General features: G+C 49.9%; 1 protein-coding gene across 1 annotated transcript; it reads left to right on the top strand.

The window, feature by feature from the left end:
* Positions 1-377: 377 nt before the first annotated feature.
* OGDHL (oxoglutarate dehydrogenase L) lies at positions 378-25,118 on the top strand. Its single transcript, XM_037056686.1, has 22 exons — positions 378-584; positions 2,785-2,955; positions 6,791-6,893; positions 7,325-7,440; positions 7,587-7,741; positions 8,592-8,738; positions 10,474-10,564; positions 13,179-13,358; positions 13,474-13,602; positions 14,620-14,799; positions 15,096-15,248; positions 15,833-15,935; positions 16,475-16,603; positions 17,607-17,757; positions 18,852-18,979; positions 19,929-20,107; positions 21,635-21,706; positions 21,817-21,942; positions 22,046-22,118; positions 23,461-23,624; positions 23,776-23,930; positions 24,365-25,118. Exons 1-22 carry the CDS (start codon positions 381-383, stop codon positions 24,486-24,488), a joined length of 3,033 nt encoding a protein of 1,010 aa, XP_036912581.1. The 5' UTR covers positions 378-380; the 3' UTR covers positions 24,489-25,118.
* Positions 25,119-26,825: the final 1,707 nt, after the last annotated feature.

The following is a 26,825-nucleotide window of genomic DNA, read 5'->3' as shown; positions in this document are numbered from 1 at the left end:
ACTCCTTATTGGGGATTCTGCATGCACGTGCCCTGTAACCCTCTGACAGTCTCTAGGACCTGGGCTGGGTGCTTCCAGGGCCTGGGTCATACTTCTCTCTGCACCAGGCTCTTGGGGTACAGCAGGGCAGGAGCACAGGCTGGCATGGGTGGGGCACAGATGGACTGGAACTCGTGGAAGCTGAAAGCTGTTGGTGGAGTTTATTTTGCTGGGATCTCCCACTAGGCAGTGAACCCAGGAGGGCTGGCAGACTGTCTCCTTCTCCTCTGCCACCTGCCTAGTAGGACTGACTAGGACTCACTAACAAATGAGTGAAGGAGTAGCTGCCAGAGCCTCCTTTCATCCTGGTCCTTTGGTTTATTCCTCTCCCTCTCTCCAGAATGAATCAGCTGAGGTTGCTGCCATCCCGGTTGGGGGCACAGGCCTCGAGGCTTCTGGCCCCACATGACATCCAGATGTTCATCTGGTGCAACAGGTCGTCTGGGCCCCAGGCCACCTTTCCAAGCAGCAGAGTTGGAGGCAGCTCCAGCTACATGGAGGAGATGTACTCCGCCTGGTTGGAAAATCCCCAGAGTGTCCACAAGGTTGGCACCCCCATCCTGCCTACTGTGTGGGAGGGAAGCTCCTGGGGCAGGAGAGGGGAGAAGCAATTTGTCAGCCGTGGGATCTTGGGCCGGTTTCTTTGTTTTTCAATCCATCATCCCTATGTGTGAAAAAGCCCTGTCCTCATGTTGGATCAGGAAAGTCTGTTGCTTTCCTGTTGCTGAACCAGCTAGTGGGCAGTGGGTTGGCCTGAGAAGTATTGGCAATGCTGTGCTCAGCCACACCTGGTCTAAGACCAGCCCCTGCCCTTTTGTCATGCTGTGCTTTCTTCAAGTGGCACCTTGTTATGTAGTTAGGTGCATAGTGTTTAGGTATGTATTGAGCTGACAAAATAAATACCTGCTGATGGTAAAAAAAATCAGATGACAGGGTGAAAGTAAAAAGTGAAGCTGCTCTCCCTCCTCTTTACTCACACTCACATAATCCAAAAACAAGAAGTCTGAGGTTAGACAGTAAAAAGGGTCCCTCTCAATCCGTATATCTGGTCAACTCCCACTAGTCTGTCTCAATTTATTCTCAGCTGTTTTTGTGTCCTTTCAGAAAATTTCTTCAGGTACACTTACTGCATACATAATTTTAGATTTCCTCTTTATACAAAGTAATGTGTAACATACACTGTTTTGCTCCAGGCTTTTTTCACTTAACGTTCATCTCCAAGCTCTTTCCTGGTCAGTACATCAGAGGCTCATTGTTATTTTCCCAGCTTTGTAATATTCCGTTGTGTGGATGTGCCACACAAATCCCCATGGACAGATATCTGGCTCATTTCCATCCTCTGGTTGTCACGATCAGTGCCACAGTGCATAATCTTGTATATTCCTGATCTTGCATGTGTGCAACTCTCTGTAGAAAAAATATCCCAAAGGGGAATTGTTGGGTCAAAGATTATCTCTGTACATGATATTAATGGGTTTTACCAAATTGCTTTCCATGGGGCTCATATTACCTTGTTCTCCCACCAGTACTGTGTGAGACTTGGAAAGCCTTTTTATATATTCTGCTAGAACAGTGACTTTTCATCTGGGTGTCACAGTCTCACACTTGCGAGATTAAATTAAATTAGATTTAATTTAAAATTTTTAATTTTTATTTTTTTTATCTTTAGAGGGGAAGGGAAGGAAAGAGGAACAGAAATATCAGTGTATGGTTGCCTCTCGTGAGTCCCCTGCTGTGAACTGGCCTGCAACCCAGGCATGTGCCCTGACTGGGAATTGAACCATGATCCTCTGGTTTGCAGGCCTGCACTCAATCCACTGAGCTACACCAGCCAAGGCTTTCACAAGAATTTTTAAAACATGCAATACCTGACTATTTAGTCAGAGTACTGACCTCTTTTCCCATAGACTGTCAAATAAAAAGTGACAACAGCCAATACAACAATAGCCATCTGATGTGAATGAGTCAAAATTATACTTGCTTTTTGGTGTGCATAGAATTTTAATTAGTTTATGTGTGCCAGAAGGTGAAAAAGGTTGAGAATTTGGTGTGCTAGAGCATGGACATGCTTGTGCACATGCACATCTGCTTTTTGCTTCTACACAAATAGTAGCAAACCATACAGCCTCTTCTGCTGTGTTTACTTTACAACACATCCACAATAATAAATGCACCTTATTTTTTGTAAAGATAGCATAATCTTCTAGAATCTAAATGAATTGTGATTTATTTAACCAGGTTCCTATTGACCACCACTTAGATTGCTTTTACATTATCATTTTTATGAATAGCATTGTAGGGAAGGATCATCCATGTACATACATTTAGGCACACCTGTACAACTACATCTATAGAATAAATTATGAACAGTGGAATGGCTAATTCAAAAGAAAGATATATTGAAAATGTTTAGGGCCTGCCTGCCCAGTTGCTCTCTGCAAAGGTCTCCTCCCACACACTATGTGTGAGACCATATTTCCTCTAGGGGTAGGAGCCCCTTTCACACCTGAAGTCCCTGGGTCACAAGTTATAGCCACCCTCCCCACCACCTTCCTGGGTCCTAGAGAGGTCTTGGCTCCTGGTGGGGGACTGGTTTTGAGGGGTCTTCTTGGCACGGTCCTGGGAAGGCTCTGAGAGCTATGGTGGTGAAGGAACACCCAAAATTCCTCAGAGCCCAAACCAGTGCTGCCCTAAACTCCTCCCAGGCTCAGACCTGGCTGTTTTCTTGCTTGTACCCCTGCCCAGTCCTGGGACAGCTTCTTCCGGAATGCCAGTGAGGAAGCATCTTGTGGTCCTCCTCAGCCACAGCCCTGCTCTGTTGTCCCTGAGAGAAGGCCATCAGTCTCAAGCTGGACCAAGACCAGCAAATTGGTGGAGGACCACCTGGCTGTGCAGTCCCTGATCCGGGCATACCAGGTAAGTGGCTGGTAGGGTACCTACTGGGAAGTGTGGCAGGGTGCTGACAGGAAAGAAACTTGCTCAACTCCAAAGTCATCTCTTCAGAGAACCCTTCTCTAAGCCCTCTCTCTGTCAGGTGGCTCTCCTCCTGCTACTTTGTCACATTACCCTGTCACTTACCACCCCCTGGCCTTTTCTCTGCCTACTGATTTGTTTGTGGTCTTTCTGAAAGAATGTATGTGTCTCAAACACCACTATGCTCCAAGTACTAGGTGAGGACTTAGTGGAAAACAGTATCAGTAAACATTGATTGAAAGTTGAGTAGATTCGCTGTAGTTGATGTCTGTTTTCTTCTCTTGACTGAGCATGCAAGAGGACAGGGAGTGTATAAAGCAGGTGCTAGTGTTCATGGAATGAGTGAACAGTTCAGGAAATGGCTTTCCCACTACTGGCTACTCTGTTTTGGAGACTTAGGCTCTCACCAGTGGGTTCCCAGGTTGGGCTCTGGCCCTGCTGAAGAGTCCTGATAATGGTCTTGGTCTTGACCCAACAGTACTAATTGGAGGGCAGCCCTGGACGTTCACTACAAAATAAGTGTTATTGTTTGGGATTTCTCTGGGAATTGGTGGCCGAAGGTATTTAATAAGAAAGTTATCTTATAGCAGGCAGAAGGAAGCACAAAGATATCCTGGGGTTCTTGGCAGATACTCCATGGGAGGGAGCATCAAGCTGCTGCTGGGGTGTGAGGAGAACTTAGTGAATGGGAATAGTGCCTTGCCTCTGAATGGAGCCTCTGTGTGGGGTGGTGGCTGAACTCCTTGTGTATGGAAGGGGAAAGTTAAGCAGGACAGCTTCCTTCACTGGCCTGAGGACACGTGGATTGTGGGCTACCTGGGAGCAAACAGCAGTATTTGTAATTATGTGTTTCTTGGCTGGATGAAAAAAGCAGAAAATGGCCTTAACCATTGATTTAGAAAACAAAGGGCAATGAACGTAAAACTATATTATACAGGAAGCAATATTCAGAGAGTTTCTAAGAACCTTATCTTCTAAGAACTTTCCAGCTTTTCAGCTGGCCCTTGTTCCTTAGCCAAGACTGAGCCCTACATAAACCAGAGTAGTCTCTGGATTCATCAAGTTACTCTGTGTCTGCCCAAGGTTATATCTGATGGTTAGTACCCTCCACCCGCCCAGGCAACTAGGAGGCAGAATTCTGATTTGACTTACCTATACACAGTACTGAAAAAAACCCCACAATATTATTATGGGCATTTTCAAACATAAAAAGCAGAGGAATTGTGCAGCGAACCCCATAGAACACAGGGCCAGTTAAGAAAATTTTTGTATTGGTTTTTAGAATGAGAGAGGGAAGGAGGGAGAGAGAGACAGAGAGAGAAACATTGACTTGTTGTTCCACTTGTTAATGCATTCATTGTTTGCTTCTTGTATGTGCCCTGACTGGGGATCAAACCCACAACCTTGGCAGATCAGGGTCAATGCTCTAACCAACTGAGCTATCAGGTCAGGGCCACAGGGCCAGTTTTGATTTATCTGTTACCCACCTCAGGTTCCACCCAGTGGCCACTGATTATTTTGAAGCAAACCCTAAACATCATGTTTTATTCATTGAACATTTCAGCATATATTTCTAGAGATAAAGGCTCTTTAAGAATATACCATTATAGCATTATCACACCTAAAAATAATAACAATAATTCTTAATGTCACCAATATTCAGTTGGTATTGATATTTGCCTGTTTGTGTACCTGCTCTTTTTTCTTTTCTTTCTTTTTTTTTTTTTGAAGAAACCAAGCTGTTTGTCCTGTAGAATTTTCCCGAGTCTGGATTTTGCTGATTGCATCCCCATGGTGTTGCTTCGTCTGTCCCTTTGTCCAATATAACTTCTATAAATCGGTAGTTAGATCTAGAAGCTTTATCAAATATAGATTTGATTTTTTTGTTTCAAAATCAGGTTCCTGATGGTGATGGTACTTTATCAGTTAGCAGGTATGGCAATTACTTCCTGAACACATTAATTTGTTAAGGGTAGTAAAAATGATGATATTCTCATTCAATCTTTCTTTGTTTATTACCTGAACTATCAAGATAAACTGCCCTTTGTCAACTCCATTTATCCCTGAGGTACAATTTCTATAGAAAGACAGGATTAATGCTTGATTTTTCTTTTTCAAAAGAAAATTTTGAAAAATTTCAAAAAAAATTTTTCTTCATAAATTTTCAAAATTATAAGGTAGTTCCCTAGCATCCTTCAAAGATGGCCAGTGAAGATATTTTGTATTTTTTAGTATGATATGAATGCATGAATTTAACATATTTCTTGAGTTTCAATCTGTTATAGATGTTATCCTTATCATATCTCAAAATGTCTGCTACTGTCAGCCCTGGCTGTGTTTGAGTGTCCCTTTGCTGTCCATTACGACAAGGGGCTCAGCACTGCTTGGCCCAACACCTGCCTCCCCAGCAAGGGTGGGAGCGCTCTCTGCTATGGCTTTGGCCATGACTTCTGGGCACTGTCAGTGGTTACAGCCAGGAATTATGCTGTTTTTTTTAAAAGATAACATACTTTCTGGGTGTATAGTGATGCTTCTGTATATGTTAAGTGTGGGACTTATGGTTTATCCTTGATCTCATCAATCTTATGTTGCCATTTCCTTTTAAAGATATCAAAAATAGAGTCTCTTCAAGACAGCAATACAGTTACTTACTTTATTTTCTTCCAACCCACACACAACAGTCTTAGAATATAATTCTAACACCACGCTACTGATTGGTAATAGAAATGAATTTATGAACCTTCCCCTGCTGTTCTCCTTGTCTTTAGGGGATTTTCTATTAGTCAATGGGAATAGCTCTTTTCTATGAGTTATACCTCAAAATGGATGTATTAATTCATTTATTTTGTTTTCCTTTCAATTTTAAAACTTTGTTTTGTTTTATAGTGATATAAAATATTCACAAGTTTCCAAAGTCAGACCTCTTCAAAGCAAGATATCTTTAAAAGTCTAACTTCTAGCCTTGCTACTCTACCCTATTTCATCATTTTTCCATAGATAATAGTTTTTATATTTTATAGTTTTCTTATTTTACAATTTATTCTTCTGATGCAGACATTTACTTGTATAATAGAAATATATGCAAATGCATATATTTGTGTAGCTTCCCTTTCATAGATAATGATAGTTTACTGCACACACTTTCCTATGGTTTGTTTGTGGAGATCCCCTCACAGCAGCTGATAGGGAGTTTCTTCAGTCCTTTTAGCAGCACTCTAGTACTCCCCTGTGTGGCTTTCCCATATCTATGTGACAGTCTCCTGTTGATGGACATTTGGGACGTTTCTAGGATTTTGCAAGTCCTAATATTACTGAAGTGACCACTTTATTATATGTATCCTTTCCTGCTTTTGAAAGCTGGATGTTGTACTCTTTTTTTACTGTTCAAGTACAGTTGTTTCCATTTTCCCCCTCTACTCCCCCCAACCCCAGCCATCCCTACCTCTACCCCTGATCCCACCCCCCTTGGTTTTATCCATGTGTCCTTTATATGTGTCCCTAAAAACCCTTCCCCCTTCCCCGCTATTATTCCCTCCCACCTCCCCTCTCGTTACTGTCAGTTTGTTCTTGTACTTTTAAACAGCATTGAGCTCCTTTCACCTCAGTGGCTGTAGTGGAGCCTTATAGCACCTGTGCAGTGGTTGGATGCTGGAGGCATGTGGAAATTTGAAATCTGAAGTGGGAAGTGAGTGGCTGGGGCCCAGAACCTTGCTCTTGGTGAGGATCTGTCCAGCTGACTTGACCCTATTTCTGCCCTGACCTTTTTTTCTTCTTCCAGATCCGGGGCCACCATGTGGCCCAGCTGGACCCCCTGGGAATTCTGGATGCAGACCTGGACTCCTTTGTGCCTTCAGACTTAATCACAACCATCGATAAATTGGGTGAGAGTTGGTACTCTTGCCTGGTGACACCAGAGCCAGCTGGTGCCTATTCCCAATGAGGGACTCTGGGACCCCAGTGCCTCTGGGTACTGGGGCCCAGCAAGAAGTCCAGGAGGCTTTTTTTCTGACCCTTGTCCATCTACTGCACAGTGTCCCTGCAAGGGATGTCTCCCTGTGTTCCCTAGCTGGTGCACCAGGCTCAGCAAGCTTGAGAATTGTCCAGGCTAACCCTCATGGCAGCAAGCTGGGCTCTGACTCTCACTCCAGACAAAGGTTCCTGCAGACAAAGGTTCCCTGAGCTTAGGCTGGACCTGGTGGGAGGGTGCTGGGTGTAATTAGGGGAGGTCTGGGGATACTGCTGGGCTCCACCTGGGCCTGATCCCTCTTTCATCCTCCCTGACTCCTGGGCTTTGCCCTGTGTGCCTCCTCAGCCTTCTATGACCTGCAGGAGGCTGACCTAGATAAGGAGTTCCAGTTGCCCACAACCACCTTCATCGGAGGCTCTGAACATACCCTTTCTCTGCGGGAGATTATTCGGCGCCTGGAGGTAAGCAAAGGCATGTGTGTTGGGCACACCTGATGGAGCTCTCTGTAGCCTGCTGGAGGGAGGGAGGGTGCTGCTTTATCTGTTTCAGATGCCTGGTCATTTGTCCCTCTTCCTGGCTCTTGTGGAGTATACCCCTGTTCTCCCAGAGCACGTACTGCCAGCACATTGGCCTGGAGTTCATGTTCATCAATGATGTGGAACAGTGCCAGTGGATTCGGCAGAAGTTTGAGACCCCTGGCGTGATGCAGTTCTCCAGTGAGGAGAAACGTACCCTGCTGGCCCGGCTGGTGCGCTCCATGAGGTCAGGCCCTCAGCACTACCCCAGATGGTCTGAGTGGCTGGAGGGCCTGCTCCCAGCTGCACAAGGTGTCCCAGGCCCTGGCTAAGAAACTAAGAGGAAGCCTTGCAAGGGAAGGCAGGACTGGATGTGCCTCACCCCCTGGCTTGGAAGAGGCCCTTAGGAGGAGCACTGAGGCCAGGTGTTCAGGCTGAGCTAGTCATGTGTGCAGGGATGGGGCTCCAGGAGAATATGGCAGCAGAGGCACACCAAGAAGGGCCAAAGTGGCAGAAAGTGGCAGTAAGTGACTTTGGTAATGTTTGGGCAGAAAGATGTTTCTGTGTGCAGTGAGTACAGTTGGGCCCCCCTGGTGGGGTACCACCTGGCTCTGCCTACTGACTTCTCTGAAGCTGGGTCTGCCAAGGGCTGCAGGGGCCTGGAGGAGCACCTGGCTCAGCTGCTGGATACAGAGTGAATCCCTGAGCAGTGAGGTTGGGCTGGAATTTGACTTGAGCCAAGAGGAGGTCTTTGGGTTGTCGTGAGAGAGTCAGGTTGCAGTGCATGTGCATGCAGGAGGCAGTGGGCTGGGAGCAGGGGAGGTGGCTCATTGGAGCAGTTTGACTGGAAGGGGTAGAGAGGATGGTAGCTGGGAATGGGTGTAGGCAGAGGTTTTGGTTAAGCTGGGAGGACCATAGCTTCCCTCAGACTTATGCTCCTTGCTGGTAAGGACATTATGGTGTCTGTGGCAGGTCCTGGAGTATGTGGAGGCAGGTGATTTTGCAACTTCCTTAGTTCTGATTACCTGGCTCCAAACCATTATGAATAACCCCATGAGCCTCAGCTTCTCTATTCTTTCCCTCCTCTCCTCAAACAGGTTTGAAGACTTCCTGGCCAGGAAGTGGTCCTCAGAGAAGCGGTTTGGCCTGGAGGGCTGTGAGGTCATGATTCCTGCCCTCAAGACCATCATTGACAAATCCAGTGAGATGGGAATTGAGAATGTCATCTTGGGGATGCCACACAGGTGGGCCCCTCCATCCCTTCCACAGCCTTATTTATTCTCCTCCAGGCCTAGTAGACTGAGGTGGAAGGGAGGAGATGAAAGTCAGAGTGGGGGTTTTAGTGGGACATGAGAACAGAATGACCTAGAAAGTTCTGAGTCCCTGCTTATCACCGAAAGAGCCAAGCACTTGGCTAAAGCCACAAAGCCAGGAACTAACCAGGTTCTCTCAGACTTGGTTTCCCTCTCATCCTGTTACCGCTGTCCCCAGGAGGGTAAATAATTCGGAAAAGGATTATATTGTACTTCTTGAGGTTCCTGTGGACAAGGAGATGTGGAAGGGTCTGTCCTAGGGAAGTGCAGGCAGAGCCTGGGCAGGTGGCCCCTGACTGGCCCCTGACTGACTCTCCTCCATACCCTGGAGGAGTTTCTCTGGAGGTCTCTTCCCCTGCTGCAAGCTGACAACATGTTTCCTTGTGACCTTGATAAAAAACTTGGAAGCCTGACTTGGCAACTGAGCAATTACTTCTGAGCTGGTGCCTATGGTCTAATGAGGAATATAGCCTGGGAAGAAGTAAAGGTGGCCAGGGTTCATGCTGAATGGGCTGTAAGAGAACATGCTGAACAGTCTGGGAATAAAGCCCCTGTGTTTCCTGTCGCATTTCCAGTTGCTCATGGTTGGGCCAGCCCCAGAACACATCAGCATGAGGGGTGTTCACGTGTCTTGATGCAGTGTGAGAGGGTCTCCATCCTGTGAGCTGTTCTGCCAGGAGCTAAGAGTTTGCCTATCACAGGCTTCCTGCTCTGAGGGACCTGGAATTCTCCGTGTCTTGTCAGAGGGTCAGGCAGAGCTAGCCCAATGGTCTGAGGTGGCATGGGCCCTGTGGCTTCAGTGGGCCTGTGGAAGAGGGTGGCACTAGGTGGTCAGGGTCAGCCCTGAGACTATATGGTGGTGTTGGCCAGGCTCTTGGCCTGAGGAGGGATCTGGGAGCTGAGAGGTGTTCTGGGTCAGGCCTCCATAGTCGCAAGGGGGCCTTTGAGATTGAAGGGCTTTGCCCATGGCCCCATGGCTCCCATGACCAGGAGAGAAGCCCACTTTTTGTCACAGGGCCATGTGAGGCTGGAGGTTGGACTGAGCTATGGTGTGTGTTTGGGGCTGGCATCTGTTGGGGGGCTTTGGGAGATTAGTTCTAAGTCATGCACTGTGCATCCATTGGCTGGTGCCCACCCCGAATTAACTGCCCCCAGATGGGAAGTTCAGGTTGGACTGGAGAATCCCTGATCCCTGGCTCCTTTCCAATGCTCCCACCCCTGAGACCTCTGCTCCTCTGATAACTCCTGATCTTAGGGTTCGTTTAGTTCCTTCTTCCGTCTACTGCTCCAAAACACTGCTGGGCTGGGCTGGAGATCATGTGTGAACCACAGTGATGCAATAGCAGATTGGGGCCAAAGTACTGGGTGGGGAGGGTGGGCACTCCACCATGAGCCTGGTGGTTCCCTGCTCATGAGGGCTCCTGAGTCCGAGGTGTATAGGGAGGGTGTTTGGGGGAACTGGCCAGCCAGGATCACTCACATACTTTGTAGGTTGAGTCAGGTTGAGTGGCCTGGGCCTCCCTCGGGTTCCATGTGAGGGATGGGGCCCCCATACTCTGTGATGATTCTGATGGGTCTGAGGTGGGCAGGGAGCACAGTGGTGCTGGGCCCTGTCAGGGAAGGTGGCCTCTGTGCCAGGTGAGAGCCCAGCTCCCTCTGGCTCCAGGGGCAGGCTGAACGTGCTGGCTAATGTCATCCGAAAGGACCTGGAGCAGATCTTCTGCCAGTTTGACCCCAAGCTGGAGGCAGCAGATGAGGTGGGTGCCAAGCCCAGGTTTCAGAGCCCCTGGAGAGTTGGGTATTTGGGAGGTGGACTGGTGAGGAACTGGGCCAGGAGTTTTCAGGCTTGGACAGACCTTGAGATGGACAGACACATGGAAGAGTGGGAAAGAGGCTGGGGAAATTTGTATGAGTCCGCTAAACTGTTTTTGGAGCAAGTGCTCTGATGTCTGATAGCTAGAAGAGCCCTTGGATAAGCTGAGCTAGCCTCCCTATATCCAGCTATGGAAATGGGCCCAGAGAGGTGCAGGGAAGTCCTGAGGCATTCACTTTGTCTGGGGCTACGCCTTTCTACCTAAAGTCTTATCCACCAGTTCGGATGGCCTTAGTCATTTGTTTGCCCAGGAAAGCCTTGGGAGATCAGGACAATTACCTGTGCCCATTGATGAGCAGAGGAAACATTTTTCTGTTCATTCCCCATTCCTGATATGCATACATGTTGTACATGCCTCACAGCCCATGCCTTTGCCATGCTGGGTCTCAGTCCCGACACCCATCCTTTCTCCTCTGCTTTCTGCCTCTAGTACAGTGTTGCCTGCCTCCTCTTGGATGGCTCTGATGGTCCTCCAGGCAGTGAGTCTGTCACTCCCTCCACTGTGCCCCCTTTGCCCTCATACCATCTCTATTCTAGCCTTATCCAGCCTGTGCATGCATGTGCATGTGTGTATGTGTATCAGTTTTCCACTCCAGGCTGCTAGCAGAATAAGGACAGGGATCTCATTCATCCCCAAAGCTCGAGCAGCCAGCACAGGTGCTTGGTTTGTTAAAGTGAATCACATTATATGACTGTTCTAATGTGATTAAGGGCAGGACTGGAACCCACATCTGCTTCCTCCCAGCCCAGAATCTTCTCACTGTCCTGTCTGTTTAGCTCAGGCACCGTCATCTCTCTGAGTCTCAGCTTGTTCTTCTGTGCAGTGGGGGTAGCAGTACCTGCCTCAGGATGGTTGTGAGGAATCAGAGATGATGTGGGTGAATCCTGGTCGAAGAATACTTTAAGAAAGTATATAGTGGTTTTTTGCCCTGGCTGGTGTAGCTCAGTGGACTGAGCGTGGGCCTGTGAACCACACGATCGTGGTTCGATTCCCACTCAGGGCACATGCCTGGGTTGCAGGCCAGTTCCCAGCAGGGGACTCACTAGAGGCAACCATACATTGATATTTCTCTCCTTCTCTCCTTCCCTTCCCCTCTAAAGATAAATAAATAAAATCTTTAAAAAAAGATTTTAAAAAGAAAGTATATATACTGTTTTTTTTTAACTAAAAAATATGAGCTTTTTTTAAAGCTTATACAATGAGAATATGTCTCCCTGGTGAGGCCCCTTTCCTGCTCCCAGAGGCTCCACTGTGGCCAGTGTTTGTTGTGTTAAGGTGTGTACTTATATAAATCTCCCATGCAGATACAAACACACATGTTTGTCCAGTACAGCCTCATTTGTAAAAGACCAGGGGAGTAGCTCCTATGCCTTGTTGTTTTCACTTAACAAGTGGTTGCTTTCGTAGCAGCACAGGGAACTCCTTGAGCTTCTAGTGTCCCATTGGCTCATGCCATCTCCTCTGCATGGGCATTAGGTTGCTGGAATGACTGTCCTTGCACACGTGTGTGGTCATATTGTTAGGTAGTGTCTGAGAGATGCTGGTGCTGGAGGACTCACAGACATTAGCGAGTCCACCGTTGTGTGTGGGAGTGCCCCAGTCCTCCCTTACTGTGTTGAATCATTCCAATATGTGCCCCAATTATTTTTGCCATTATGATTGGGGCACAGATAATTGCATTTTAATATGTCTTTCTGTTAACGAGTTTTTGTATCTTCTCATGTTTTTAAGCCATGCATATTTCTTTTTCTGTAAATTCCTCTTAATTGCTTTTGCACATTTTTCTATGGGGTTTTGGACTATATCTTACTGATTTGTGAAAGTGCTTTATATATATTGAGGGAGTTAGCCCTTTGCCTGCATTTGTCTTGTAAATAATTTTTCAGCTTGATTCTTCCCCTAACACTGTGCATGGATTTGCTTCCTCCATGACAAATTTATTAGATTTTAGCTGTCTTATCCTTTATGGCTTCTGAGGTTTTCACATTGTTTAGAAAGGCTTTCCCTACTCCAGGATTATAAAATATGTCATGTTTCCCTCTGGTACTATGGCTTCATCTGTTACATGCTATAAGGAGTTAGGAGGGGCTCAGCTCTAGTGTTTGCCCAGAGGCTTGGCCAGTGGTTTCCACACCATTTAGGAGCCATCCTTCACTGCTGCTGGCTGCCTGGCCACTTCTGACTGATGCTTTACCCCCTTCCCACTCTTCAGTCATTTATGAAAAGAAAATGGTAGTTGAAATGCAGAGGGGCCCTCATGAAGTTGTGGCCTGTCTGGCCTCAGCCTTTCTCAGGCCAACCTGGAGGGAAAGGAGAGACACTGTGCAGGGGTGGGAGGTGGCTGGAAGAGGGTGTGCCTCAGGGTCAGCACAAGCCTTTCCTGGGAGCAGAATCCAGGGGCTGTTTCAGTCACACTGTGCATGTCCCTCTCTCTGGTCATCTGTCTCCCTGTCTGAGGTGGGAGGGCCAAGTTCATCATGGTCCACCTCAACCCCAGGGCTCTGGAGACGTCAAATATCACCTTGGCATGTACCATGAAAGGATAAACCGGGTCACGAACAGAAACATTACTCTGTCACTTGTCGCCAACCCCTCCCACCTGGAAGCCGTGGACCCTGTGGTGCAGGGGAAAACTAAGGCAGAGCAGTTCTACCGTGGGGATGCCCAGGGCAAGAAGGTAGGCGCACCTCGCCCTGAGGGGTGGGCCCTGGGTCTCTGCAGTATAGGGGGCAGGGCTGTGGTACACAGGCTGGGGCAGGGGGGCTCCTCCTGGCTCACACTCTGCTCTGTAGGTCATGTCCATCCTGGTTCATGGGGATGCTGCCTTCGCTGGTCAGGGTGTGGTCTATGAGACCTTCCACCTGAGTGACCTACCCTCTTACACCACCAATGGCACCGTGCATGTTGTTGTCAACAACCAGGTAAGGGGGCCTGGCTGCATACCAGGCTTCGTTGGTGTTGCCCATCCCTAAATCCAGGTAGCACTTTGAGGGGAAGAGTAAGACCATCTGTTTCTAATCCCACTGCTCTGTTGTGTCCCTGTGTGTGACCTCAGGCAGGATGCCTACCCTCCCCCGCCTCGGTTTCCTGGTCTGTGAAGTTGGGAGATATATATATCTGTCTGTCTGTCTACCTACCTATCAGTCATCATGATGAAAAGTATAAGGACAAAGGAGCACAGGTGTAACTAGTACCGTGGCTGGACACATGGCTAGATGCTGCCTTTAGCTTTGTGAAAATTAGCTAGTCTTAGAACACAGCTTTCACAGGCCATTGCATTTCAGGCACCTGTGGTTAATAAAAGTTCTTTTGTGCCTGTGGAGCCCTGGGTTAACTGCCTCATTTGCATTAAGTCATCACATCTTCACAGAATAACCCTGTGAAATAGGAATTTAATGAAATCTTTCAATAGTGAGAAAACTGAGGCTTTGGGAATTTAAGTGTCTTGCCCAAGATTGTACAGTTAGTAACTGGGGTTTACTAGGCCTGCATTCCTCCCTACGACTGTGTAATGTGATTGCAGAAAAAAGAGCAGGTACACTTCCCCAGATATCCCCATGGGACCTGCTGCTAAGTCTGATTTGGGGGCCACTCACCCATTATCTCTTCATGTCCCATGTACCTCCTGGGCACACCTGATGGACCTTCAGGCAAAGACCTCCCCAGCTCCTTGACCCACAGTCAAGTTCTAAATAACCAGGCACTTTCAGTTCCTCCTGCTTCTGCAGATTGGCTTCACCACAGACCCCCGAATGGNCAGATATCCCCATGGGACCTGCTGCTAAGTCTGATTTGGGGCCACTCACCCATTATCTCTTCATGTCCCATGTACCTCCTGGGCACACCTGATGGACCTTCAGGCAAAGACCTCCCCAGCTCCTTGACCCACAGTCAAGCTCTAAATAACCAGGCACTTTCAGTTCCTCCTGCTTCTGCAGATTGGCTTCACCACAGACCCCCGAATGGCCCGCTCCTCACCATACCCCACTGATGTGGCCCGTGTAGTCAACGCACCCATCTTCCACGTGAATGCAGATGACCCTGAGGCTGTGATATACGTGTGCAGTGTGGCGGCCCAGTGGAGGAACACCTTCAATAAAGATGTTGTTGTGGACCTGGTGGGTCTCGGGCTGAGGCCAGGGCAGGGGGTGTGCAGCCTGTCCTGGCTGTGCTGAGTGCCCCAGGTCTGCTGCACTTGTGACAGTTGGGGCTGGGAGTTCTGGGAGACAGAAGGTTTAGTGCTACCAAGAACAAAATGTGCAAAGGCTTGAGGGTGGGACATTCAGTGAGAGGTGGTGGCAAGGGCTTTCAGATTCCTCGAGAGTATGTCCTGCCAGATGTGCCCAGTTGTGCAGTGACTATGCCTGCATTGTCTGGGGACAGGGACTGAGCCCCTCTCCTGATGTCCCTGAAGGTCTGTTACCGCCGGCGTGGCCACAATGAGATGGATGAGCCCATGTTCACACAGCCGCTCATGTACAAGCAGATCCACAGACAGGTGCCAGTGCTGAAGAAGTATGCAGACAAGCTCATTGCTGAGGGCACAGTCACCCTGCAGGAGTTCGAGGTGTGTGTGTGTGTGGGGGGGGTGGGCCTCATGTTCATGAGGATAAGCCTGGGATAAGCCTCCACAGAGCCATGAGCCTCGGGTAGTTGCCAATGTTGCCAGCCCAGTGATTTTAAAACGTAGTCAGTATGGCCCTGGTACTGGTGATTTAAACAAGTAGTCAGTATGGCCCTTCAATTATCAAGGGGGACAGAAGAACAAAGACATATACAGCTTGATGGGCTGCAGCAAATGCTGCAATGGGGAAGCCTAGCCTCAGGCAGGAGTTTGGGAAGGCTTCCTGTAGGAGTTTGCCCTGAGACCAGGTTTGTTCCCTTCGTTATATGTGAATATGTAGGTTCTCCTTCCTTGATAGAGCTCTGAGAGCAAGGACTGAGAGTCTTTCCTGAGTTTCCAAGTCCCTTGCGGAATGGGATCTCCCTGAACTCTGAGACTTTGGCCTCTGGCTGCAAGGTCCCTGTAGGCCAGCAGACAGAGAGCTCTACAACATGGTGATGGGGACCAGACTTGTGAGTCCATGTTGGCCCAGCCTCTGGCTGCTGAGAGTTTTGTTGCCTCCATCCATGCCTTCACCCTTATTTCAGGAAGAAATCGCCAAATATGACCGGATCTGTGAAGAGGCGTATGGCAGGTCCAAAGATAAAAAGATCCTGCATATAAAGCACTGGCTGGACTCCCCCTGGCCTGGTAAGTGAGCGTTGTATAGCTGAAAGTGGTTTCCCTGGGTCTTGGGTGCACTGGGCCCAGGACTGGAGCAGCTCTGCCAGAGGCCACAGTTCTGTCTCTGACACCCCTGAGGCTGTATGAGGCTGATCCCTGAAAGTTGGGTCTGGTGTCACCCTCAAAATACTTGTGACAAGCTGATGTCTGGGAAGAAAGGGCTGAGCCAGGGCCAGCGGACACCAAAATGGAGAGAGCTAGGGGTGGGGAGGGATGCTCAGAGGGCTTCCCTGGGAGATGGGGGTTGCTCAAAGGGTCTCCCAGAGGTAAAGCTAGATGGCTGTGACCCTGGCTCAGGGAGTGGCTCTCCCAAGGTCCCAAAGGAGGACATTAAGTAGGTGTAGGAGCTGGAGCTGTGACTGTCAGCTCTCATGGTCCTGAGGATAGGCTCCTTTGACTTCAAGTGCCAGATGGGGTCAAGGGAGAGGAGGGCTGTGGAGGCAGGTTGACAGGACGTCTGAGGCTCCATCACCACCCAAAAGTGCACAGAGTTTCTGCCTTCTCAGACTTCTTCGATGTGGATGGGGAGCCTAAGAGCATGACATGCCCAACTACGGGCGTTCCTGAGGACGTGCTTACCCATATTGGCAACGTGGCGAGCTCCGTGCCCCTGGAGGACTTTAAAATCCACTTGGGTGAGGTTGCCATGCAGGCTCCCGCATGGGCCACTTTCCCCAGACCTGACATTATGCCCCAAGAGAGGTGGCATCAGGGGTCTGGCAGGCCTGGTCTGCATCCCCAACTGGGTATTGGTGGGTCGGCTGAACTCTTAGAGCCTTGTTTGTGCCCTATGAGTTGCCCTTGATAGTAGCTTCTGTCAGAGGAGGTTGGTGTGGATGCCTCCCTGCTAGTTGGGCTCTGAGGACCAGGCTTACGTTGCATCCCTGCTCAGGCAAAAGGAAGGCAAGGAAGCAAGGGCTTCTTGGAAGGGTAGTGGGCCTAGAATATGGTGGCAGGAATGCTTGGCTTGCCAGCAGCCTGAATGGATGACAGAGGTGATCCTGCCGTTCCTGGGTGAGCCTGTGCTAGTAAGTGGTCACTGGCTGCAAATCTTGGTGGTGGCCTCTGCTTAGGTACCCTGGAGGGACCCCACAGTGTCAATGGGGCACCTGCACCCTTTCTGACTGGCCTGTGGGTATCCTGAGGCAATTCCACAGTGTGCATGGGGGCCCAGATATCTTGAGGCACTTGCTCTGTGAACACATCATGGGGTCTGTGTGGGTGTAGGGTTGATAGGAGCCCAGCATGGCCCAGTTGCCTGGGCTCAAATTCAAGCATCTTAATAGCTATGTGATTGTGAGTAAATGATTTCCTTCTACTGAGGCTCAGTCTCCTCATTTAGACAGGTAGGACAGTCCACTTCATAGAGTTGTGAGGAATGTACCCAACTTAGTGCATGCATGTGGTAACTGCTCCTTCTTACAAGGAGTAAGGCCTGGGGGGATTGTGGGCTCAGACCAGCCCATTGTATAGGCTGGAGTGGCGGTGGTGGAGGAGGGGTGCCTTGTCAGGGCTCTGCTCAGTGGAGGGATGTACACTGAATTCATACACACCTGATTCTGGTCTTTGGGCCTACTGCTGTCCTTGGTAGGGTGGCCAAGAATTTGGGTCCCTCAGGCTGGCCCTTCTCTCCCATAGGCCTTTCTCGAATCTTGCGGGGCCGTGCAGACATGACCAAGAAGCGGATGGTAGACTGGGCGCTGGCAGAGTACATGGCCTTTGGCTCCTTGCTCAAGGAGGGCATCCATGTGCGGCTCAGTGGGCAGGATGTGGAGAGAGGCACATTCAGGTGAGGGGGGGGGAGCTCTGGGTCCTAGGCCCCATGCACATTCACATTGTCACCATTGAGCCCATGGGGGAGCTGAAGGATCAGCTATGCTTGGAGTGTCCCAGAGTCATCCCAGGCACTCTGCATTGGAGCTAGCCCTTCTTCCTCTTCCTAGACCTTTCCTGAGGAGCCCAAGGAGGGCCCTTATCTGGCTGAGGCGATCACAGGTAACCCAGTCAGCACTCCCCAGCCTATGCCCTTGGGCCAAGTTATCAGAGGGACACTGCCCCACCTCTCTGACCCCCGTGGGGCAAGCACACAGCACTGACTGCTTGGCTGAAGCAGTTGCTTGATATCAAGCCCTGTGATCACCTGAGGGTGTGTGTGTGTGTGTGTGTGTGTGTGTGTGTGTGTGTGTAAAGTTCTTTCAAGCCTGCCTCCCCAATTTGCTTGTTTTCATTGATTTTTTTGTTGAGTTCAGGTAAAGAACTTTACACTTATAATTTCTCCCCATCATATTTCCTCTTTGTGGCTCTAGATGTTTTTGGGTCCTGATTTGGTTACTGCCCTGTTAGTCATGTTGCTGAGGCATTCAGGATTCGACAAGCTGTTTTCCTTGGGTCTCAGTTGCTCATCACTGCTGGCCTCTTTCCAGCTAGGGGCACAAGGGTTCCTCCCTTGCACTGTGAGCTGCATGTCAGTCCACATTGAACGTGGGGTTCAGCCAGGTGGTTCCCCTTATTGTGTAGTTCCTACCTCCTGTGAACCTGGCAGAATAGGCAAGATGGTGGAGGTGGTAGCAGGTTGAGCAGGGGTGGGCAGTACCCCAGTGGTGTGGACTCTCAAGGTCTCAGGCTCCACCCTTGTGAGGCGAGACACCAAGACTCTCACATCTGTGCGGTGTTCGGGCACTGCTGGGAAGGAGGCTGCCTGGAGAAGGGAACAGTTTGCTCTGGCTCTCCAGGGCCTTCTTGTCCCCATCCTGAGGAACTCAGTCATGGTTTTCTGGTGCAGTGCTGAGGCTTCTCCTGCTTCCTGCTGCGTAGCCCACCTGCTGTGGGTGAACAAGTGCTAGTCCACCTGCCCCCATCCCTCCCTGGTTTGTTTCTCTCCAGCCATCGGCATCACGTTCTCCATGACCAGGAAGTTGACCGGAGGACATGCATCCCCATGAACCACCTTTGGCCTGATCAGGCCCCATACACTGTGTGCAACAGCTCCCTCTCGGAATACGGAGTCTTGGGTGGGTCAGACCCTGCAGGCAGGTCACGTGGGCCCTGGGATGCCTTGAAACCAAAGAGGGGCTTGCATCCTAAGGTGTCCTGCCTTTGTCATTTTGACCACGGACTGGGCCTGGGACTTGGAGTGGGTCAGGCAGGGTCAGGGCTTAGGAGAGGCTGAAAGAGTCAGAAGCCCCTGGGGTGGACCTGGGTCCTAGGACAGCCCAAAGGGGTGATGCTTGGGCTTTCCCTTCCTGAGGCCACATGAGAGATGAAGCCCTGTCCTGTGTGGTCCCTCAGAGAAACAAGTTGGAGCATCCTGCTTTGGATACCACAGCCCTGTTCCTGGGCATCAGCCACAGTGGGCCCAGAAAACCAAATAGAGTCTGATGTGGACAGCCACCAACTGGCCCTGAGCCCGGACTGGCCTGAGCTACTTTTCTGACCATTGTCTCACCCTCCCCCTGCACTGTACTCAGCAGCTCTGTGTCAAGGCCCCCTCCCTAGATGCAGGGCTTCCCAGACTCTGCACCCTTTATTCTCTCTCCCTTGACTTGAACTTTAATTGGCCTGCATTCTCCCTCCCTCCCTGCCTCCTTCTAGAGGCAGGGCCCTCCAGAGACCTGTTCTTGCCCCTTCCTCACAGCAGTCCTGTACATATTTTGGGAGATCCTTTTAGTAGAAGGCCCCTGCTGCCTCCCTAGGGTATCTTTGAACTTGGCTCCTGGTCTAGATGAGGCAAAATCTGGCCATACATGCAGTTAGGGCTGAGGGTGGCTTCTCCGGCATGTTGTGAGTCCCTAGGAAGGGAGATCCTGGCTTTTGGGCCCCAAGGAGTCCCCAGGCTCCTCCTGGCCTGTTGGGAAGGACGGGTAGGGTAGGGACGGTGCATGAGGAAGGGCTGCTTTGACAAGATTCACTGGCACTTGGTAACAGTGTGTGGCAGGCTCTTTCTCAGTTTCTTCTGTTTAGGCTTTGAGCTGGGCTATGCCATGGCTAGCCCCAACGCCCTTGTCCTCTGGGAGGCTCAGTTTGGTGACTTTCACAACACGGCCCAGTGCATCATTGACCAGTTCATCAGCACTGGCCAGGCTAAGTGGGTTCGACACAACGGCATCGTGCTGCTGCTGCCCCATGGCATGGAAGGCATGGTGAGGACTGGTGGCTGGGGCCTGGGGCTCTGGCAGGCCTGGAAGAGGGTGGGTGGACCCTTGGCCCCATGCAGGGTTGGAGCATGTGTACTTCCTGGGCCCCTGGAACACATGGGTTTGCTTAGGGTGGGGCCTACCCAGGTCTGTGTTGGCTGCTGCTGAGGATGATGATGATGATACTACTCATTCCTAGCAGAAGTAGCAGAGATGTCTGAGAGGTTATTTCGTGCCAGCGCCTGTTTGCACCCTTTCTATGTGTTAACTCCTCCAGTCCTTACAACAACTTAATGAAGTCAGTCCTATTTCCATTTTCCAGTTGAAACTGAGACACAAAGATGTGGACTGGCTTATCCAAGGTCATTCAGCTAGTAGCTTGGATTTGAACTTGATCTTGGCAGTAAGCCTATCTTCTGGTCCTCACCTGGGGGAAGAGGGGAGATGTGCAGGCCAACAGGGAAGGGCAGGGGAGAAACAGAACACTGTGAGATGCCACCCCAGTGCTCATGCAGCCTTACCAGGTGGACAGGGCTGTTCCAGCTGCAGGGGCAGCTCTGATCAGGGTGGGATCAGCCATGTGGCCAGGGCTTTCCCCACACTGGGTGATTGAGCTGAGCTCCAGTGGATGTTCCTGAGGGCCCCCTCAGCTTCGGCCAGTCACCTAGTAGGAGACTTCTCACTACTGTCATCACCACATAGCTGTCTAGAACCAGGACTTGTGTACTGAGCACTTTACATGCCTGTAAAACCATGTGGAATCCTCACAACAGGACCAGGTGTTAGTCCTGTTCCCATTTCACACCTGAGGAGAAAAGGGGTGTGACCTGTCCAGGGTCATGAACTATAAAGGCTTTTCACTGGTGGAGCCTGAGCCAGGCTGGGGGGCGGGGAGGGTTAGGGTGGCTGGGTTGGTGATTGTGGCACTGAGTTCTTGGTGAGTCCCCAGTAAGGGAGGGTCAGGTGGGGGTGGGACAGGTCACCCCTGTTGCACAGTGAGCAAGTTTGCAGGTTAGCAGGGTGGAAGGAGGAGGCAGTTCTGGCTTTCAGTCTGCTCTTTCTGGCTGACTGACCTTGGAGCTATTTCTTAATCGCTTTGATCCTCACCTTCTTTACCTATAAAGTGAGGAAACAAGTATCTACATCTCCAGGCTGCTTTCAAGACTGCTTCAAGGATGATGTGTGTGGGGTTCTAGACCTGTGCCTAGTCACACAGGTACTCAGTGAACAGCAGCTGCTGAAGGTCAGAACCGTTTGGAGAAGGAGCCTCTCTGCTGAGCCTTTTTGCCTTTTCCTCCCACCAAACATCTTCACATGTGCTGGCTCTGGTCAAACCCCCTGGAGGATGCCTTCCCTGCCCTCCTCCCACATTCCTGGTTCTTGCCTATGGTCTAGGCTTTAGAGTGAAGGCAGCTTCTCTGAGAAGCTATCACACTTTTTCCTGAGCCCTGGGTCCCTGTAGGCCAGGTATCTGTCCTGTGCAATACCCCACTTTGCTTCAGCCCACCTGGACCATGTGGCATTTGCTTTTAGGGACCAGAGCACTCTTCAGCGAGGCCTGAGAGATTCCTGCAGATGAGCAATGATGACTCAGATGCCTATCCTGTGAGTGCTGCCCGCCCTCTTCTAGGACAGTGACCCATATGCTTTGTTAGGCAAAGCCAGGGCCTGGGTGCCACAGGTGGGCCACCTTCAGCCACACCCTGTCCTCATAGGCATTCTCTGAGGACTTTGAGGTGAGGCAGCTCCATGACTGCAACTGGATCGTGGTCAATTGCTCCACACCAGCCAGCTACTTCCATGTTCTACGCCGGCAGGTCCTGCTGCCCTTCCGTAAGCCGGTGAGCTTCCCACCCTAGCTGTCACCATAGTAGTGCAGGGGCCAAATGCGGAGAGCTCTGGTCCAGTGGGCAGCTGGCAGCTGGGCACATGTTTTCCTTCCAGCTGATCATCTTCACACCCAAATCTCTGCTGAGGCACCCAGAGGCCAAGTCCAGCTTCGACCAAATGTTTTCTGGTATGTGTCTGGGCATGTTGGGGAGGCAGTGGATGTGAGGCCTGGTGACCCATGGCGTGGCTTCTTCTCCCAGAACTCTTCCATTCGCACCTCTGCCTGTGGCTCTATGGGCTCTGTAGCAGCTCCCACTTGGTCCCCACCAGTGGTTGGATGGGGAGGTTGGTAAGGCAGTCAGCCGGATGGGGCCTGGTTGGGTCACTTGGGTTGAGCACAGACAGGGCTACCAGGCGGAGATGGTCTGGCTGTGCGAGGGGAGCATAGAGGTGGGAGGCCTGGGGGAGGTCTGCTTCATTTGTAGGAAACTGAATATCATGTATTCGTTCACACATTTTTTTTTCCCGCTCATGAGCCAAACAGACTTTACTGTCCCTGGGGCCAGAGTGCCTCCCCCTAGGGGCTCTCAGCCTCATTTCCCTAGTGCTCAGTCAAATAAAGCACCTTAAGCTCTAGGTATTGGAACCGAGATGTGAGCTAGCTAAGGAACAGGGAGTGGCAGGAATGGGGCCCTGAGGCTTGACAGAATAGGGCTGTCTTAGAAAATGGTCCTGGGTAATAAGAGGAGAGGCAGGTCTGGCCAGGAAGGACTCAGCAATGTAGACAGGTGTTTTATTACCTGTGTGTGTTTGGGTGTCCTTCTGGTGTGGGTAGGTGGCTGAGCCAGCAGTTCAGAGCTCTGGCACTGGGGCTGGATACCTGGCGCTGGCTTTTCTCTGGTGGGGCCTGGCAACCTGTTACCCTCTCTGCTCACTGTCCTCACCTGAAATGCAGGGACACTATAGTAGCTTTCTCAGAGGTTTTTGTAGCATGTTGGCCTAGTGCCTGGCATATGATGTAAGCTCAGGAAGGAAAAATGGACAGGACTTAAGAGATGGAGGTTTTATTGTGGGACTAAGGGAAGGGAAACGTGCAGTGGTCTCTGGAGACAGCCACTCACTTTGAAGCTTGGTGACTAGGTGGGTAGAATGCACACAGCACATGGCCAAGGCAGCTCTGGTCCAGATAATGAGCTCTCAGATATAGACATGACATCACCCTCTCTGTCGCTGCCAGGGGATGTTCCTTCCCATCATAGCCCCTATCACCTTGAACATCGATGTTCCCAGTGCTCTGCCCTTGGCTCCAGCCCCTGTCTCCACTTCTTTCCCCATGACATCTCAGTTTTCATCTGTCCCCTTTTCCATTGTTTGGCTCAAGAGGTATCCATTGCAGCCTCATATCTAAACCTGGGACTAGTCTTAGTGGCCAGGGAGAGCCCACAGGTGCCAGGGATGTGGGCCTGGTTCCCAAGCTACTCCAGCTCCTCTAGAGTGGGTGCCTCTACCATACCCTGTTGGTCCTCCAGGGACCAGCTTCCAGAGGGTGATTCCTGAGGATGGAGCCTCAGCTCAGGCTCCTGAGCAGGTGCGGCGGCTCATCTTCTGCACAGGAAAAGTGTACTATGACCTGGTGAAGGAGCGGAGCAGCCAGGGCCTGGAGGAGCAAGTGGCCATTACGCGCCTGGAGCAGGTATGCCTGCTCAGAGTGATGGACAAGGTTAAATAGCCAGCCCCTGGCTCTGGGCATTATGCCTGGCAGGGTCAAATCCGGGGCCTGTGAAGAAGCTGCATTCCTACCTTCCCTCACAGGCTGTGCTGCCCTTTCACCCTCTCTGCCCCAGATCTCTCCGTTCCCCTTTGACCTGATCAAGCGAGAGGTGGAGAAGTACCCAGGTGCAGAGCTGGTGTGGTGCCAGGAGGAGCACAAGAACATGGGCTACTATGACTACATCAGTCCACGCTTCATGACCATTGTGAACTGGGCACGGCCCATATGGTACAAGGCTGGTTTCTGGGGGATTCAGCCACTTCCACTTTTCTTCCCCTTTGTGGGGCCTGAGGGGCGCTGAGGGCTTGAGGCCCTGTCCTGGCTTTGCCTGCCCAGTTTGTGGTGTAATCTGGAACTGGCCACTGCCCTTTTCTGAGCCACATTGGAAACCATAGTATCTACTCGATCTGTGACAGCTCCCTCATCAGGGACCCCTCTGAGTACCATTTTATAGAGAAACAACCTTTGCTTTTGTTCTGTAGCCAGAACTAGGGAACCCCCTGCATGTCTCAAATCTCCTACCTCTGATCTTAGGCCAGTTACCTTGCCTCATGGTGCCTCAGGCACTTTTCTACAGCAGGGCAATAATATGCATTAGACTTGGTGCAGGGTGTGGCTAGGCCAGGCCCAGCCCTCCCCTTATCTTGTCTTTCCTCCCCTAGGTATGTTGGCCGTGACCCAGCGGCTGCACCAGCAACAGGAAACAGGAACATGCACTTGGTGTCTCTGAAGAAGTTTCTGGACACTGCCTTCAATCTCCAGGCCTTTCAGGGCAAGACATTTTAGAGCTGGGCAGGGCTTGCCTGGGTCTTCCATGGAGTTAGCTGGGGCTATAGAGGGCTGGTGAGAGGAGGGGCAGTGCTTGTGCACCAGAGACATCTGTCAAAGGCCCCAGGGTAAAACATACTCATCTGTCCTCTTAGCCATCTAGGGCCTCACTTAGCAATTGAGGCCCTAGAGTAGGCACCACTGGCTTTGGTGTTATGTCACTTTGGGCTTTTGTGTTTATTTCAGAATCTGTTAGGACTGAAAAAGCCAGAGGAGGAGATAGATGAGATGTAGTTCTGGAGTGTTTTCCTACCTGTCCTGATCTTTCTGGAATTCTCGTGTGGCTTTTCCCATCTATGTTTCTGCAGACAGCTATCCAGGAGCCTGTGTCTTTGGTCTCTCTCTCCTTGCAGATCTGGCTGCTACTCACCCTGTCCTTGTTCATCTGTAGATTCAAGGAATGTTACCTTTTATGCTCTTAGAAATAGAGATGTCAGCAATAACAACTAGGTGAAACAAAACCCTGCCAGGTGATTTATGTATGCTCTGGTTTATGGGGTATGTCATAATGAGTGTGAAATATAGCCACAGCTCATGTGCACCAAACTAGAAAACCAAATAACAGAGAAATAAAAAATGCGTAAGAGATTTTCTGTTTTCATTTCCTGTTGGGGGAAAAGGCAGATGGTTTAGAGAGGGTGTGAAATGGGAAGAAGAAAAAACTAAACATGTAAGGGATAAAATATCTGCCTCCATTGAACATGTTTTCCTTTGAGCACCAGGCAGTGTTTGCAAATCTGTTGGTATCTCCACTCTTCAGCCTTTTGTTGGTTTTGCTTCCTTGCAAAGATGTTGGGGAAGCTATGGCACAGGGGGGATGTTTTGTTTTCTGCAAATCATTTGTTCATTTATCACCTTCTCCGAGCACTAACTCTGTTAGATGCTGGGGCCTGGGGAGAAAGAGGCATCAGTCCGTGCTCTGTCTCTTCCAATTCAGTTGTCCAGCTGGGGAGACACATAAATAGTTTCATTCACTGAGTTAGAGTTGTGTTGGAGGTAAGTGCAGAGGGTTGTGTGGGAGTATGGGAAGGCGCCCTGGAGGGGGTAGTGTCTGAAGAAAGAAGTCTTACAGGAGAATATGGGAGATGTGAGCTTTTTAAAAAAATATTTTATTTTTTTATCTTTAGAGGGGAAGGGAAGGAGAGAAGGAGAGAAATATCAATGTATGGTTGCCAACTCTTGTGGGTCCCCTGCTGGGGACTGGCCTGCAACCCAGCCATGTGCCCTGACTGGGAATCGAACCATGATCCTTTGGTTTGCAGGCCCGAGCTCAATCCACTGAGCTACACCAGCCAGGGTGGGAGATGTGAGCTTTCCATGGAGCAGGCCAGAAATACTGGCCCTGGGGTTGAGGTGGGGCAACCTAAAGAAAAAAATCAGCCTAAAGTTGGAGAAAACAAGTTCCATCAGTCTTACATACAGCTTTTTAGAGTTCGCTTTGAGTCATACTACAGGAACATTCTCCGTGACATAAAAGAAAAATAATTACAGTTGCCTTTATAGTGTGTCCATTGTGTCTGGGTCTACTGCTGAGGGTATTGCATGTATTACTAAATACTATTTAACATTCACTGTGCCTTTGCATGCTTGAAATATACCCACTTTTTAGATGAGGAAATCGAGGTTCACACGAAGTTATTTGTCTAGGGTCACTTGCCAACTGGAGGTGGCCTCTGTCCCTAGATCACACTGCTTCCCTTGGGAAATAAACGTTTCCTGTATCATGTATCCCTGGCCTTGTAGAGATCTAGACTTCTGGGCTCTCCCTATATTGGGCTGCAGCAGTGAGTGGAACACAGGTGCCTGGGCTGCACGGGCACCCTCATGCTCTGCAGTTGAGTGGTGGGTACATCCTGTCTGTAGCACACACTGCCTTTTCCTCACTCTTATGGAGGACGGCTGTAGACACGCTGGGGGAGGCCAAAGTCACTAAACCGAGGAAAACCAATTGCACGAAAAGAGAGCTGCAAACTCATAATCTAAGAGCTAACACTGGAAGTAAAATGGAGCTCATGCAACAAAGACTTGAAACTAAAAACTTTAAGAGGGCAAGGAGGAAACTACTACTATGAAACAATAACAAAGTTAAAATCACATTTAGAAAATAACAAAATATTGCCAAAATAAATCCTCAAAAATGGGCTGAATAGCAGAATGGACATAGCTGAAATATAAAATAATAATTTTGGACACAAGGCTTAGGGATTCTCCTAAGAAAATAGAACAAAGAACAAAGAAGCATTTAAAAATTTTTTAAAAGAGACTTACTTGGAGTGCATATAGTTCCTGCAGTTC

The sequence above is a fragment of the Sturnira hondurensis genome, unplaced genomic scaffold (assembly GCF_014824575.4).
Source record: "Sturnira hondurensis isolate 20B ecotype Veracruz unplaced genomic scaffold, ASM1482457v3 Scaffold0009125, whole genome shotgun sequence".
Classification (NCBI taxonomy): Eukaryota; Metazoa; Chordata; class Mammalia; order Chiroptera; family Phyllostomidae; genus Sturnira; species Sturnira hondurensis.
Note: the sequence above shows the minus strand (reverse complement) of the source record. Positions and strands in the feature narration are given on the sequence as shown.